We start from the raw sequence: 15,607 nt of genomic DNA, 5'->3' as shown, positions 1-15,607 counted from the left end.
GAGTCTGAACCCAAACTCCAGCCCCAATTCATGCTTGAGCCTGTCCTCTTTCCCTCCAAATCTCAACCTAAACTGGACCCCGATTTGAACATAACATCTTCATCCCTCTTTTAGGGCCTGATCTGAAGCCCACTGATTTCTACGCACCCTACTTTCCATTAACCCCTCTATTTTAAGGTCTGACTACAAACCACCTGATGCTGGAGCGAAGGCATCAAAACCCTCTGCTGCTCCAGTTCAACAGAATCACCACTTACATTGTCATCCACTGCATAGGTGTTGATGAAATGAGCCAGGATGTTACAGCACCACAAGAAGACCACGTCTCCCAGGATGTGAGGGACTAAACCACTGAAAGAATAAGAACATGAACATAAGGCAGAAAGTCTCCTGGGCTACCGTCTGCATCCCACAACTGGGATGGGAGAAAACACCCAGAAGGGCTTTGGAAACTGGGTTTGTTCTTGATTGAATATTTAAGTCATGAATTGCTGATTAAATATGCCAAACTGACACCCCTGAAAACAGAAATCCTGCTTATTCAGGTACAGCTCAGATAGTGGCAATGAAAGCTTTCCCCTTCCTCTCCCCCACTAACCCACACAAATGGGCCTCAACCCTGACAGCCAAGGACATCTCTACAAGGGGTGGAGAATTCATTCTTCCCACATATTTGGTCCTTGGTCTCCCTGCTGAGAGTGACAATAAGGTATCAGTTGCAGAGGTTGGTTCTGAAACATGGGCTCTCTGCATTGCAGAAGAGGTTTTGTTTACAGCAGTATAACTTACACCCGTTAGTAATCCCATAATAAACAAACACTTTTGGCAGCGAAGACAAAGCCCTTGACACCTTCACGCTAGGAACGGACTCCAACTGCAGGGAGACAGACTGAGATGCTCTAACAGATGTTAGAATTGGAGGCCCCTTCCATAGCTATGAACTGGACTAAGATCTACCAAGTCATCTCAGCCCACTAAACAGTTGCTGCGCAATGCCTTTTGGCCACTACCAACCTAAGGTGGATCTGAACAAGTGCTCTATAAGTAAAATGCTTCAAATCCCACAATCAGCCCATCCCCCTTGTTCTTCCTTAAGCGCCATCTCATTGGTTAATCTCTATTTTGAAGTCTCAGCAAGATTCTTTGCTTGATAATTTCCTGTTGGTAAATTTGTTTCTGGCTGCAATTCCTCAGCCTTTTCACAAGGACCTCTTAGAAGGTGGGAAAAACTATTTCCTCTTCAGAGTTCTCTGTCCCTTTTACCATTTGGGGAACTACTTTCCTGCCACTAGCACCATTTTAAGATGAGCAGTTTGCAGCCCTTTTTATCTGCAGAGGTTTGTTAAAGGCTTTTTTGAAAATGGGTACAGCCAGCTTTGCTCAGTTTTGTGGGGGCACCATCATCGAAGTTCTGCTGCTTTGAAGCCCCAGAATGGAATGTTCCCTACACAGTCTGGAGCACGGCCAGCTGGAAGCATTCCACTTAAGCCAATGGTGAAGAATTGGGATGCAGGTAGACTCATTGGTTTTACCTTTGTCTCTCATTTTACTGAGCAGGCCAGTGCTCATGGTACCCTAATAGCAGAACTCCACTGCCCCCATTTTTAATGGCACTTAAAAATTAATGAGGCTTTTGGGAGATTAATTTCCTTATTTGTGCACCAGCCTCAACTACATTAGTGCCTCCGCCACAACAGCCACTTAATTAGTTTATGCTTCCTCTGCAGAAACAGAGCACAAGCCCGTTGCTTTAGCCTAGGTCCTACACACAGCTATTGCTCGTGTATTTTAATTTCTCAGTGACAAAGGCTTTGGATGTTATCTCAGTAACCAAAGTAGATATTCAGAATATTCCTCCCAAAATTAGAACATTTATGGTAAATGAAACGTGGGGGCTTTCAGAGCCTCCTCTGACAATTTCATTCACAGAAGTTCATTCCCCTTCTACCCACCCACCCCAAACAGATTGCCTTTTTTGGCTAGGAAACAAACACATATCCTGTTCCATTTGTTGAAGCAAGACAAACTTAAACAGAACAGCATGGTTTGGTCCATCTTGATTACATTAATGGTTTGCTTTTATATTTTTTAATGAATCCTGTGCTGTGAATGGCTGAACAGCTTTGAAGACTGCAGTTAATGTTGCCAGAGGAACAATACAAGCAGGGATATATAACTGAGGATTAGCTATATAGCGAAGTAATTCACACGCACGCATGAGCAAGAGATATGACAGAGAAAGTGAAGGTTCTAATTTTTCAGATAGTTTGGTTTTAATTTATAATTTTAAAATATTCATATAATGTAAAAATATTTTCTCTCTACAGTAATTCACAAGAAACATTTGGAAGGCAGTGCCCTGAATAATTGCAAATACAATGCAGCTGTGCTTAATGCTAATGAAGGAGGGAGGATTCTCGACATTGTTACTAGTCTGGAAGTAGTGTTTACTGGGTCTCTGCTTCTGTAAATAGACCTTTCCCCCATTTTCTTTGTACGGAGCTGGATCTCTAGGGTTACATTTATGGTAAGAACCATAATGCGTTACTATCCTTACTCAGTCAGAGATGGAAAAGAAAAATGTGCATGACGTATCAAAATCCAACGACATATCTATTATGCAAGGGCTAGCATTGGAATTCCTACTGCCCTAAGAGAGAATCAGGTATAGCTTTCCAAACAGGGCCTGAGACAGAAGTTTTCACTCAACAGCTTAAGGACTTCATTTCAGAGAAGAGATCAAATGATTACCCTGTCACACTGGCAGGCAGGGTGCTACTGACATGAGAGAAGCAGAATAAGGAGGACATGGAATTCTGCCTCCATGGAACCATCAAATGCAACCCATAGCCAGTTGAGTTTGATGAATTTAGTGCTATTGGATTTGCACTGACACACTTCCTGTGAGCTATTAAGTTTAAATGGGTTACCAAGAGAGTTTATTTTATATGGGGAAGGGAGCACGGTCAGCTTCTTCATACAGCATTTCTTAGTGCCTCCATCTCTCTGTACAGGTTCTAACGAAAGGAGAACATGAGCAGAGGCTAAAGGGAAGCACAGCTCCCTCTTCTGGGCTTGGGGTCCCCAATACCACCACCCTCTTTGGCTCAATGTGGTTCCGATTCACCAGCCAGATAATCTAAAGAGGGAGCAGTGGGAGGAATTGGTGTTTAGCTGAAGAATTTCTGTGACTTCCAGCCTTCGCAATCAGGCAGAGGAGTCCAGCTAGGTGTCCTCTATTCACAGTTGCCTTTACCAAAAACATCTGTCCTTCCCTTCCAAGAGGAGTAGGTGTAAGAGACCCAGCTACAAGAGCCCTTCCCCTCACCAGGGGGCAGCAGAGAACACAGATTTTGCATGAACTCCTCTAAACTGTCTTTAAATAGTCTCAAGTGCAGAACATTTGATGGAGTAGTCCAACATTTGCCAGGAAACACCTGCCATAACCCCACATTTTTGTTTGTGCTTTGACACAGCTTCCCCATCGTGGTCGCAGAGAGCATCAGGGAGATACTGCTGCGCACTTTTTTCTGCATGGATGGCTATAGCCCTGCTAAGTGATTGAAGCTCCTTTCAAATATTTCTTCCCCTTCCTCTTATCATGTCCTACAACATGCAATGCTGCATCACCATGTGACCTCAAGACCCATCCCAATGGCAAGCAGAACTGATGAGCTTCCTCCTCCTTATGTTGTTCTATGTTAGCCGCCAAAAGCAAGAGGACTGTGGACTCAAGGCAGAGGAGAAACCTGCAATTTGTGAGCAAGGAAGGAGGCATAAAAACTGCAAGGGGGAAGTTCACACACACACACACACACACACACACACACACACACACACACACACACACACCAGGATGCTGAACTGTTGAACAAGAATGCAACAAGACAGCAGAAGCATGGGAAAGTTCCTAGAGGAGACGAGTGGCCATGTGACAAGCCCAAAAGCTGTTTAAACTGAAACCTGGATGCCACACAATACACAGCTGGGACCAAATCCTTGATTCAGGAAAGCATCTCTATTCAGGATAGTGTTTAAGTGTATGCTTCAACGTGTCTTAAGCACGTGATTAAAGTCCTATTGTCTTCCAGAAGTTCAGCATGTGCTTCAGTGCTTTCCTGACCCAGCATCCAACTGAGTAGACCTTTCCCAGCATCAGACCATTTTCACTTGTGAATTCAGACTATTACCAGCATGTAACGATTGGTTGAGAAACACAGTCATGCCAACCTGTGCTCATTTACGATCAGATAGTACATCTTAACCACAATGTGCTGGCTAACTTTCCCAAGGCAGACAATTCCCACACCAAAATCCCCCTGACCAAAATCCCTTCGTGCAGTTTCAATCAGAGACTATTTCACTATTATTGATGTAATAATAAAAAAAAAAATGACTTATCCAACTGCTGCTAATAAAAGCAGCAGGTGTTTTATTAGACGGCAAAAGGAGAGGAATGTGAAATTTTGGCTTAAACCCTTAATTATCTGCCAGACTTCCTCTTTAGTTACATTGTCAATTCATCCTGCTTCATAACAAGGTCAGAAGTGCCTTTGAGCTGTACTGCTGTTTGATTTCGACAGCATTGTCTTTAGAATTCTACATCGCCATAGCGAAGTCAAACCTACTCACAGTATGAAGCACTGCTAATTCCAACCCAGAGTGCGTCAGGCATTTGAAATCTGCCTCTTACCATGTTTTAACTATTTTATTTCAATAGTGCACCTCCTTCATTTTTGCACTTGATCTATCACTAGTATCTGTTGTACAAGCAAGTGCTTTAAATGCCCCTTCACATAACTGGGACCCAACATCAACGAAATGTATAAAAGAGGGTTTTCCCTTGCACACTGAAATTTTGATTGAATAAACTGTCAGAATCGTATGCACACTCCCCTAAACCTACAGGCCAAACTGGTGCTCACACAAAGGAAAGACTCAATCCTCATGCCTCCAGTGACAGGGAAGTCACTTGGGCAATGAGGTTTCAGATAAGAGGGGACTTGAGACAGGCTTTTTGATTTTTGACTGCTTTCCCTAACGCTTTGCGATTAAGGAAGAAAATACAAAAATTAAACAGACTCACGTACACAAAGAATCCCAAGATCCCTTCTTCTTTAAAAATCCTGCCAATGGAGCTAAACACACCACTGTTGAGAGAGGAAAACAGTTATAACCAAGTTGAGTGCATAACCCCGCTCACGATCTCTAGGCAATAGCATCCTTGCAAAGGCCACTGATATCTTCCGGCACCAGAGAGAACCGCCACCATTCCCTGGGAATAATTCTATTGCATGCACAGCTGGGACCACCACCTTCCTGGGATAATCCTGACTTGGGTTGGGGGGTGGGTGGGTGGGTGGGAGGGGAGGTGTACAAAAGAAAGCCATCAATTCTGCAACTGTCCACCGGTTCACGTTCAATCCAGAGCTCTGTCCACACTGGGATCAGAACTGTGCTAATTACAACTGTGTTTAAACACTGTGGATTGGAGGGCTCTAGTCTGCTGTCCATAACAAGCATGAAGACTTTTTTTCCCTCTGAAACCCATGTTGTAACTGTGCTATGGTATGTCTTTAGCATGCTCCGCCTAGCATGATTCTCAGGAGAGGAACTGCGGGAAGGCATGCTAGAAATCACTATTTAAACACAGATGTAGCGCCCAGTACTCAGAGCCCATTACATTTTTGGGATGAAAATGTAATATCGCCACCACCTAGCTCTTATATAGCACTTTTCAGCAGTAGATCTTAAAGTGTGTCACAATCTTTAATGTACACCTCTACCCCGATATAACGCGACCCGATATAACACGAATTCGGATATAACGCAGTAAAGCTGCGCTCCGGGGGGGGGGGGGGGGCGGGGAGGGCTGTGCACTCCGGCAGATCAAAGCAAGTTCGATATCATGCGGTTTCACCTATAATGCGATAAGATTTCTTGGCTCCCGAGGACAGCATTATATCTGGGTAGAGGTGTATTTACCCTTACACACCCCTATGAGGCATGGCAGTGCTATTATCCCATTGTAAAACTGGGGAACCGAGGTACAGAGAGACTAAACTATTTGCCCAAGGTCACAACGGAAGCCTGTTGCGGAGCCAAGAATTGAACCAGGGTCTCCCAACTCCTAGGCTACTGCCCTAACCACTAGACCATCCTAGATGGCTCTTGCAAAGTTACAATCGTCACAATGGAGCCAATACTCTACTATGGTCCTGCTGTGACAGGCTTGTGGAAAAGTGTCTCCAGACAAACAGCAGGAGCAGCATGTTATGAACTATACACCCTTCAGCCCAATTCACCTCCTTGCTGTTTTCAAAGTCTGGTCAGGACAAAAAGAAGAACAGGAGTACTTGTGGCACCTTAGAGACTAACAAATTTATTAGGACAGTGATCCAAGGAAAAATTCAAAGTAATTGGAGTGCACCTATGAACAGACCTGCGTAATCAGGTAGACGTATTACAACAGTTGGCGAAAGCCAAAGACAGGATACTGGACTTAATAGACTCAGCGAACAGAACAGAACCCAGCCTTCCCTACTGTGATGAAGTGGGGGGGTTCTTGTTTTCTGTGGAGTTTCAATGGTTTGCATGCGGAGGGGGTGGGACTCAGTTTCCCTGGGTGTTACTGGTTTAACGAGGTGATGGGAGAGGGAGTGTGTTTTGCAGAGGACCGGAGAGAGGACGTGGGGACCCAGCCAATGGCCGGGAGGATGGATACCCCAGCGACTGGTGACCTGGCGACCCAGAGGCCCAGCTGAGGAGATGCAGCCGGTTCTGGCCAGTGGGAGGACAACGGGCTGCAGAGTGAGGAGCCAGTGACCTAACCAGTGGGAGGACAATGGGCTGCAGAGTGAGGAGCCAGTGACCTAACCAGCCGGTTCCAGCCAGAGGAGAGAAGCAGGAGCGGAGGCCCCGGTTTACGACCCTGTTTACCTGGAGAGAAGACAACGGACAGAGGCTGGGCCTGGGGCCGGGGATCTCAGATGTCCAGCTGCGAGCAGGGGGGCTCGGGGCTGGAGAGGGGAAGCAGGCAGAGCCCACCTGGTTGCAGAGAGACTGGGATGTGCTGTGCTGAGGGAGGCCAGGCCTGAGGGTCAGAGAGCTTCCTGTGCTGTGTTCAACTCTCAATAAACCCTCCTGTTTCATGCTGGCTGAGAGTCACTCCAGTCTAGAGAACAGGGTTGCATCAACCCCTTTGGGGGTGGAGGCTCCTGGGGTCCAGAGTGAGTGGACTCCCTGAGCGGGCCCATGGCAGAGACAGACGTGCTAAGGCTCAGATAGGTGCGGATCCAGGAGGTGGAGGGGGCTGACCCCGAGAGAGAGTGGACCCCCGAGAAGGGCTGTCTCACTAAAAGGGGCACCCCCCACGGACCGCACGGGGCCAAGGGTGGGCACGATCTGTGAGTCTGTGACACCTACTCTCTGCACAACACTGCTTGCCACAAGGCCAGTCATCCCCTAGACAAAACACAGATTTCAGTCATATTCCTGGCTGTGCAATCATGGTATGACCTCGTGCATTATTATTTCAGCTCCTACATCCTGACTCCAAGTCCTGTGCTTTAAACATCCAACACAAATGCCAGAGCTGCTTACCTGTATTTGACTTCCCGACCTACAAACTGGACCATGCAACGCATCGAGATTACTGTAAGAAAAGAAACAAGGCAGTAAATTAAACTCAACGACTTTTTAAATGGATAGGCATCTGATCTGGGAGGTGGAAATGACACCATCAGCCACAGCGTCCCATCATCATCCTGAGAATAGTGAACAACTAGTCCTCCCCAACCACCCACTAATAGCAGTGATGGATTCCATGTCATTGTCCAATAGCAGGAGAACTCATAAGAACTGGATCACCCTTATCCAATTGTTTGTTGACCCCCTCAAAGAACTCTAATAGACTGATTTCCCTCTACAAAACCCATGTTGACTCTTCCCCCAAAAATCTTGTTCATCTATTGTGACGTTATTGATATAATCTGGGACCATATAGATCATTGTTGCAACCGAGGTCCTGTAGTGGCACGCAAATCTTGTATAAAGGGGGTCAAATGGGGTGTCTAAGACAAGATTATGGTTTACTGGTTATGATTATGCTGTCTATATGTGTGTATTACTTTTGTAGTTGAAGTTATGAATATTGGCTCTATACTGTCTGTATTTCAAACTTATGTTATGCTGCTGGGTGACATCCCAGACAAACTGGTGTTAGCTCTGCCGAGCCTGCTTGATGGCCCATTAAAGACCATCAGCTATACAATGGACCCATTGAGAGAAGGCAAATATGCCTTGAGACTCAGCAAAGTATGCAGGAACTTGCCCATGTGACTCCAGACTCCATTTTGCTGTAATTTTCCACAGAAAGAACAAAGAGGTGTTCTTACACCTGGAAAAGACTATATAAGGCTGATGCCTCATCTCCATCTTGTCTTCAATCCTGCTTCATACCTCTGGAGGAACTTTGCTACAAGCTGAAGCTTTGAACAAAGGACTGAGGACCCATCCCAGTGGGGGATGTATTCCAGAGACTTGATTTGAACCTGCAGTTTATTCCATCGCTGCTGCAAGCCTGAACCAAGAACTTTGCCATTACTGTATGTAATTGATTCCATTTAACCAATTCTAACGCTCATCTCTATCTTTTTCCTTTTATGAATAAACCTTTAGATTTTAGATTCTGAAGGATTGGCAACAGCGTGATTTGTGGGTAAGATCTGATTTGTATATTGACCTGGGTCTGGGGCTTGGTCCTTTGGGATCAGGAGAACCTTTTTCTTTTACTGGGGTATTGGTTTTCATAACCATTTGTCCCCATAATGAGTGGCACTGGTGGTAATACTGGGAAACTGGAGTGTCTAAGGAGATTGCTTGTGAGACTTGCGATTAGCCAGTGGGATGAGACCGAAGTCCTCTTAGTCTGGCTGGTTTGGTTTGCCTTAGAGGTGGAAAAAACCCCAGCCTTGGGCTGTAACTGCCCTATTTGAGCAATTTGTCCTGAGTTGGCACTCTCAGTTGGGTTCCGCCAGAACCGCATTGTCACATCTATGCATCTGATAATTCTGTTTTTTATTACAGTTTCAACCAATTTGCCTAAACTTGAAATTGGGCTTACTGGCCTGTAACTGCCTTTTTTAAAAATTGGCATTACATTAGCATCCTCTAGTCATCTGGTACAGAGGCTGATTTAAGCAATAGGTTACATACCACAATTAGTAGTTCTGCAATTTCATATCTGAGTTTCTTCAGAACTCTTGGGTCAAAACTATCTGGTCCTGGTGACTATTAATTACCGTTTAATTTATTCCAAAAACTCATCTACTGACATCTCCATCTGGGACAGTTCCTCAGATTCGTCACCTACAAAGAATGGCTCGGGTGTGGGAATCTCCCTCACATCCTCTTCAGCGAAGACCGATGCAAAGAATTCACTTAGCTTCTCTGCATCGGCCTCATCTTTCGTGAGTGCTCATTTAGCACCTTGATCATCCAAGTGCCTTGCAGGCTTCCTGCTTTTGATGTACTTAAAACAAAATTTTGTTGTTAGTTTTTGTGTCTTTTGCTAGTTGTTCTTCAAATTCTTTTTTGGCCTGCCTAAATTATACTTTTATATTTGTAAAACTCCTAGTATAAGCTACCAAATGAGCTGTAAGAGACAGCCTCATCTCCAAGCTCTGAATATCCCATCACTAGGATGCTGAGTATTATCCTTTCCTAGTGTCAGTTTGTAGCTCATGCTCTTCTAATGGATTCAGATGCTAGGAATCACAATGGGCTTAAATTGCAGCAAGAGAGGTTTAGGTTGGACATTAGGAAAAACTTCCTGTCAGGGTGGTTAAGCACTGGAATAAATTGCCTAGGGAGGTTGTGGAATCTCCATCACTGGAAATTTATAAGAGCAGGTTAGACAAACACCTGTCAGGGGTGGTCTAGATACTACTTCGTCCTGCCATGAGAGCAGGGGATTGGATTAGAAGATCTCTCGAGGTCCATTCCAGTCCTGCGAAGCTGAATAATTTTTTTTTAATCAGAAACAAGCACAATGAATTCAGTGACGAGGACTGGCTATCCAGCATATCTCAGGGCAGGCAAGGGGACTAAGCTTTTAAATCAAGAGCAGGCAACAGGTCAGAAGAACAGGACTCACCATGCAGGGGATGTGAGATAACCCGGGACATACACTGCATCAGCATCTCATGAGAGGTCTGGAAAAAAAACATACCACATTAAAAGCTGCAAAGAAGCTAACCGTGTTACAAGGAACAGGCCTATTCACTGCAACTGACTCTACAATCATCACCTAGCTATAAGAGATCAGCTCCCGCCACGAGAAAATGTTTTCAGAGGGCTAAATTAACTGATTTGTTTCTCACACACGACTCCTATGCCAATTTGAATATTGCTGAATTACATAATATGTTCTGAAGCCAGAGGAGTGGGCCCAAAAGAGGTTTATAAAGAACATAAACATCACAGCATGTCCCTACCACAGGGTGTTAGTACAGTGACCCAAAACATTCAAAGCCTGGTCATCTCCTAGGCTGTGTCTAGGTCACTGTCATTCCTGATCTACTTTTCCATCTGTCATCTCTTTCACTCCTTGGTTCCTGAATGCGGAAGGCCTGGATATTGAGTGAAAAACTGGCACTCACATCTTTTCTCTTTCCTCTTATTAAAAGTAACAAGTTTAAAAGACTCACAGTACTTAATCGACATTAAGCTGCTCATGGTAAACTTCTCAACAATATTTGTATGAAACATTTGATAGCCAGGCCCTAGGGTGCACTCCTGTTTAGTGTCAATACCTTGGTACTCAATATATATTTTTCCGAGTAATTTCACCCATAGCAGCCGTGTATGCTTTGCCCCAGTGTTTTCAGCCTCTAGGGTATTTGTCTCCACTGTGAGCTCTCTAGATTATTCATTAACATGCAATATTCATACACTGAGATTGCTCTCAGAGCCTGCATTTGATAAAGGTTTAATGAGGAGAAAATGCTCCTAACCTCTTTCACCACTTTTTGGAGAGAAGTCTTCACATCATCCTTGTTAGAAACATGCTCCATGTCCTCCACAGGAAAGACCTGGGGTGGGAGGATTAAAAATAAATGAAATTCACAGCAGCTGAAGACAGATGTGAACAATCACTGGTCTGTGCTCGGGGCTGACAGTGAAACCAACAACGTCTCAGTCAAATTTAGAAGAACTTCCCCTAACGATAAGACTAACAGGCCTGATACGGAACTTTAAGGTTACTGGGGTCACCCTTTCATACACCACTGATCCTTAACTGCAGACAAGCTCCTACTAGCTAAAATTTGAGCATGCAGACATTTTTAAAGCAACTTGTTCATAACTTAATAAGCTGTTCTCAAAATATGGTCCAGGAGAATCACCAACACATATAGCTTTATGGACCATTTGCAGTGGTCCATAAAGCCACATGGACCGAGAACACTGGAGGGATAATCAGGAGGATTGAAAGAAGAGGGAGCAGAGGCGGTGCACAAAACTTTCTTCTCACAAAATCATCCACACAATAAACAGCTGAAGAATCACCAATTTAATGATGGGCACGTCTAGAGAGAATTCACTGGAGGCTGAAGCTGTTTCCACCTTGCTCCCAAGCAATTTTTAGAGCTGACTAGAACTCACTGGTTCTCAGCAAAGCACACACACAAAGAGGTGAATTTAATGCTCCACATACAGATGAGGCAATAACCACATGTACATGCTACTTAATTCTGTTCCAACAACACTGTGAAATGATGTAGTGTTAGATCCAGTAGGCCCCTTATGAAAAAATAAACTTGCCCTTTTACCTTCTTCACAGTCCCTCGGGTGACAGTGGATAAAGTGCTAGAGAGGATTCGAGGAGCAAGGCCGCGGAAGAGGCCCATTTTCCCATCCACTTCCACAATGTGTCTAGCTAGGTAAGAAAACATTATACTGGTGTCATTTCACGAATCAGCCTGTTAGCAGGGAATCAAACACAACAGTTTGCAAAGTCTCCAATTTCCAATCTAAACAGCACTAAGACTCAAGCACGTTATGGCATCTACTTGAAATGATGTAGTATAGCACCTCAAGTGATTTATCATAAAGACCCACAGAAGCTTCAGATGGGATGTGAAAGAGCTCTGGGCTGCTTCTAGTTGCCAAAGAAACTTTAGCATTCCCCCCCACACACACCTTGGCTACAGATGGAGCATTACCTCTGATGTCTTGGACTAATAAACCTCTTGATTATGTTCTGCCTAACTAAAAGAGTCAAGGCATTTTAATTGGATTAGGACAGGGAGAGAAGAATCCCTTATCTGTTGCATAGGGTTTCTTCCTCCTTCCAGCCCAGAGGGCTTAGTTTGAGAGGACGAATGGCTAGGGTGCTAGCATGGAAGAGAGGAGACCCAGGTTCAATTCACTGCTCTGCAACAGACTTCCTACGTGACCTTGGGCACATCATTTAGTCTGTGCCTCAGTTTCCCAGCTGTAAGATGAGGATAATAGTACTTCCCTCTCACAAGCGTGTTGTGAGGATAAATACATTCAAACTTGTGAAGCACTCAGATAATGGGGGCCAAATAAGTACCTAAAATAGATTTCAGGAATGATAATTTATTCAGTTCTTTAAGATCTTTGAATAAGATGCTGTATAAAACTTCAGTCATTACACAGAACAGCTGACTGCTAGGAAGAGAAGAAAAACAAGTGCATTGAATTTATCCCTGGTGTAACAGCATTGATTTCAGTGGAATTACAGCTGAGGTGAATTAGACCCAATATCTGCTGAGCACTAAAACAGATTATTCCTGCTCACCCACTCTTTGCTTTCTACAAGGCTGTTTGTTCCTTAGTGGCACATGGCATGGATTCCTTAAATCACAAGAACCCCCCCCCCCCCCACACACACACACACCTCCCATCACTGCAAACATATTATGAAAATAGACCATCTGACAACAAGGGGAGACACTGTAGAACTCCCACTGCCTAACATCTCCAGAGCCATAAGAACGGGTTTTCAATTTACTGACTTGGATTGCTACTGCATTTTGTATTCCTTCCCTCATCAGTTAACAGATATTTCAAGCCAGGTTTCAGGATCCTATCCATTTCTGCCTTCTCATTTTAAAAGAGCTTTACAGAGACTCTCGTCACTCCCTGCCCTTCAAGTATTATGACCATTTAAAAAAAAAAAAAAGAGGCAAAGCAATGTGCCCAAGGCCAGAGAAATTCACTGTCAGCACCAGGAGCAGGATTCATGAGTGTATGACTCCCACATCTCTCTCATGCGGATACACTTCTAAAGAGAAATTAAAATGTATTTTTCTTCCAAATATCTTCCCCTCCCCTGCTTCTTTACTCCTTTTTTGCGTATTTCTGTCCCTTTAAAGCCCCATCTACACTACAAACAAGCACGTCAGAGGATCAAGTTACAACACGTCCATATTTTGTAGTGTAAAGAGGAGCTTAACTGTCCCTTAAACCAGGCTAAATCCTTCATCGCAAACTATAAGCCACATTTACATTCACCACCTACACTACAAACCAGTGTGATAACTGGGCCAGGGAATAGCAGAGTTAGGTGACATGGTTAAATGTGTAGAGTAGACCTTAATGTAAAGCCACCCCCATAATAATCTCAACCCCACCTCGTTAGTAAAATTACAAACATCTGACAGTTTAGTAAACTGCAATGGTGTGCTTAAGATTTAGCTCTTCCCAACAACTATTTTTTTCCTTCCTTGCAACAATTGTTACATAGATCTACCCAAAAGCTTTGACTAAAATATTGAGACAGCAATCAGCCAAAACATTTCAGGTCCCATCTCTGCTTGCAGTTGAACTCAATAGTATAATTAGCAAGAAAAATAAACTGTGTGAGTGTTGCCAAAGCGTGAGAGACAGAAACCTGGAGTATGCATCAGAGACAAGACAGAACTGTATCAGGACATTACTGTATTGTAACTGGGACTGAGAATGAGGGCACTTTAGCTGATTTAAATAGGTCCTAAATGGGCAGTTCTCACACCTTCCCCTTCAGAATATGGTCTCAAGCTATTACTAAGATATACTCACCATATGTGAAAAAGCCAGGTAGGTACAATACTTTTTTCCCCAGCACATTTCTCCCAATGGTTGGAGGTAGAGGTTCATGCCCGACCTTCAAAAGAAACACCAGTCAGCTACTATCCGCTTCTTACAAGGACTCCCCCCAAAGCCATTGGATCACAAGAATGTGAGCATCTGTATTATACGTTATAGCAGAGCTGTATTCTTCCATGTCTCCAATCTATACCAAACCTTTTCTCAAAGAGCCCCATTAATATAGCCACCCTGGCAAGCCAAAACACCAGTATTAGTGTTACAAACATTCCTGAATAAGCAGTATTTCTGATATATAGCCCAGGCATTAGACTCCACCCATATTCAGTACAACCCAATGGGAAAGACCCACTCTTTTCCTTATGTTTCACAGACTGCCCAACTCTTCTATTACCCCTTCCACATAGCACATAACAATGCTTTCACCCTTACTTAGCTCAAACACATGCCGTGGTCCCTCCCAGACATACCAGTGTCCCACAAACATACATGTAGAAACCCGAGCATGCAGCAGGCTCTGAAACGTTTGCATGTTCCAGACGTCTCATATTTGTACATGGCATGTACCAAATTCTGGAGTCACTCTGAACTCTATTCCATTCTATGCATCCGATGAAATGGACTGTAACCCACGAAAGCTTATGCTCAAATAAATTTGTTAGTCTCTAAGGTGCCACAAGTACTCCTGTTCTTTTTTCTGAACTCTAAGACTATTCCCCCCATACCTTCCAGTTCTCCAAGACTCCCATAGGGCCCTGCACAGCCCCAGTGCAAGCACTATCAACTCTCACTCTTCGCACACACCCCAGAACAGCCCTACACCCCTGATCTCACATAATCATGTAGTCCCCAAAGTGCCTGTTTCTCCTTCGGTAGCCCAAGCCCCTAGATATCCCCATGACAGACAGACCATGCTCCTGAATCCTCCACACACCCCCAGCACTCCTACAAAATGCCCCAGGCCCACCCCTGTGCACAAAGGTCTCCTGCAATGCCCTGGATCCCCTGCACCACTATCCCCAGAGCTGCCCACCTCTCCCAGCCCAAGGTCACTCACGTCCGTCATACGCACCTACCAGCAGCCCCCGCCCCAGAATCCCCTCAGCCCCCCGCCATCAACACGCGTAACTCCCCCTGGATACACAGGGAGTGTCTCAGGGACACTACCAGTGCTGCCACCCGCCCCCGGGCCTCCCCTGCCCGGGCTCCCCCCACGGCGTCCCCTCCCCCCGGGCCCATCTCGGGGCGCCCCGGACCTGGATCAGCAGCTTGACGTAGAGCAGCGGGTGGCTCAGCGCCGTGAAGCCGGCCCCCAGCACCACGAAGAGGGACTCGGATCCTTCCGCCGGCTCCGGCCTGCCTCCCGCCCCAAGGCCGGCGGGGGGGGCCCGGAGGCCCCCAGGCAGAGCGGCGGCGGCGGCAGCTGCCATCCCCTCGGCAACAACGGCGGGGAGGCCAGCTGGGGCCACCGGCGCGCACTTCCGGGTCAGGG

The 15,607-nt window shown here is 45.2% G+C and overlaps 1 protein-coding gene across 1 annotated transcript in view; it reads right to left on the bottom strand.

Moving 5' to 3' along the window:
* MTCH1 (mitochondrial carrier 1) overlaps nt 1–15,607 on the bottom strand; it is a 21,948-nt gene extending 6,341 nt beyond the window's left edge. The window contains 8 exon segments of the mRNA XM_054025303.1: nt 258–351; nt 5,091–5,150; nt 7,603–7,654; nt 10,157–10,214; nt 11,016–11,093; nt 11,832–11,938; nt 14,089–14,173; nt 15,372–15,607. Coding sequence (XP_053881278.1) covers nt 258–351; nt 5,091–5,150; nt 7,603–7,654; nt 10,157–10,214; nt 11,016–11,093; nt 11,832–11,938; nt 14,089–14,173; nt 15,372–15,545 — 708 coding nt within the window. The 5' untranslated portion in view covers nt 15,546–15,607.

This window comes from Malaclemys terrapin, chromosome 4 (genome assembly GCF_027887155.1).
Source record: "Malaclemys terrapin pileata isolate rMalTer1 chromosome 4, rMalTer1.hap1, whole genome shotgun sequence".
Taxonomy (NCBI): Eukaryota; Metazoa; Chordata; order Testudines; family Emydidae; genus Malaclemys; species Malaclemys terrapin.
The sequence above is the reverse complement of the archived record's forward strand: the minus strand, read 5'-3'. Positions and strand labels throughout refer to the sequence as shown.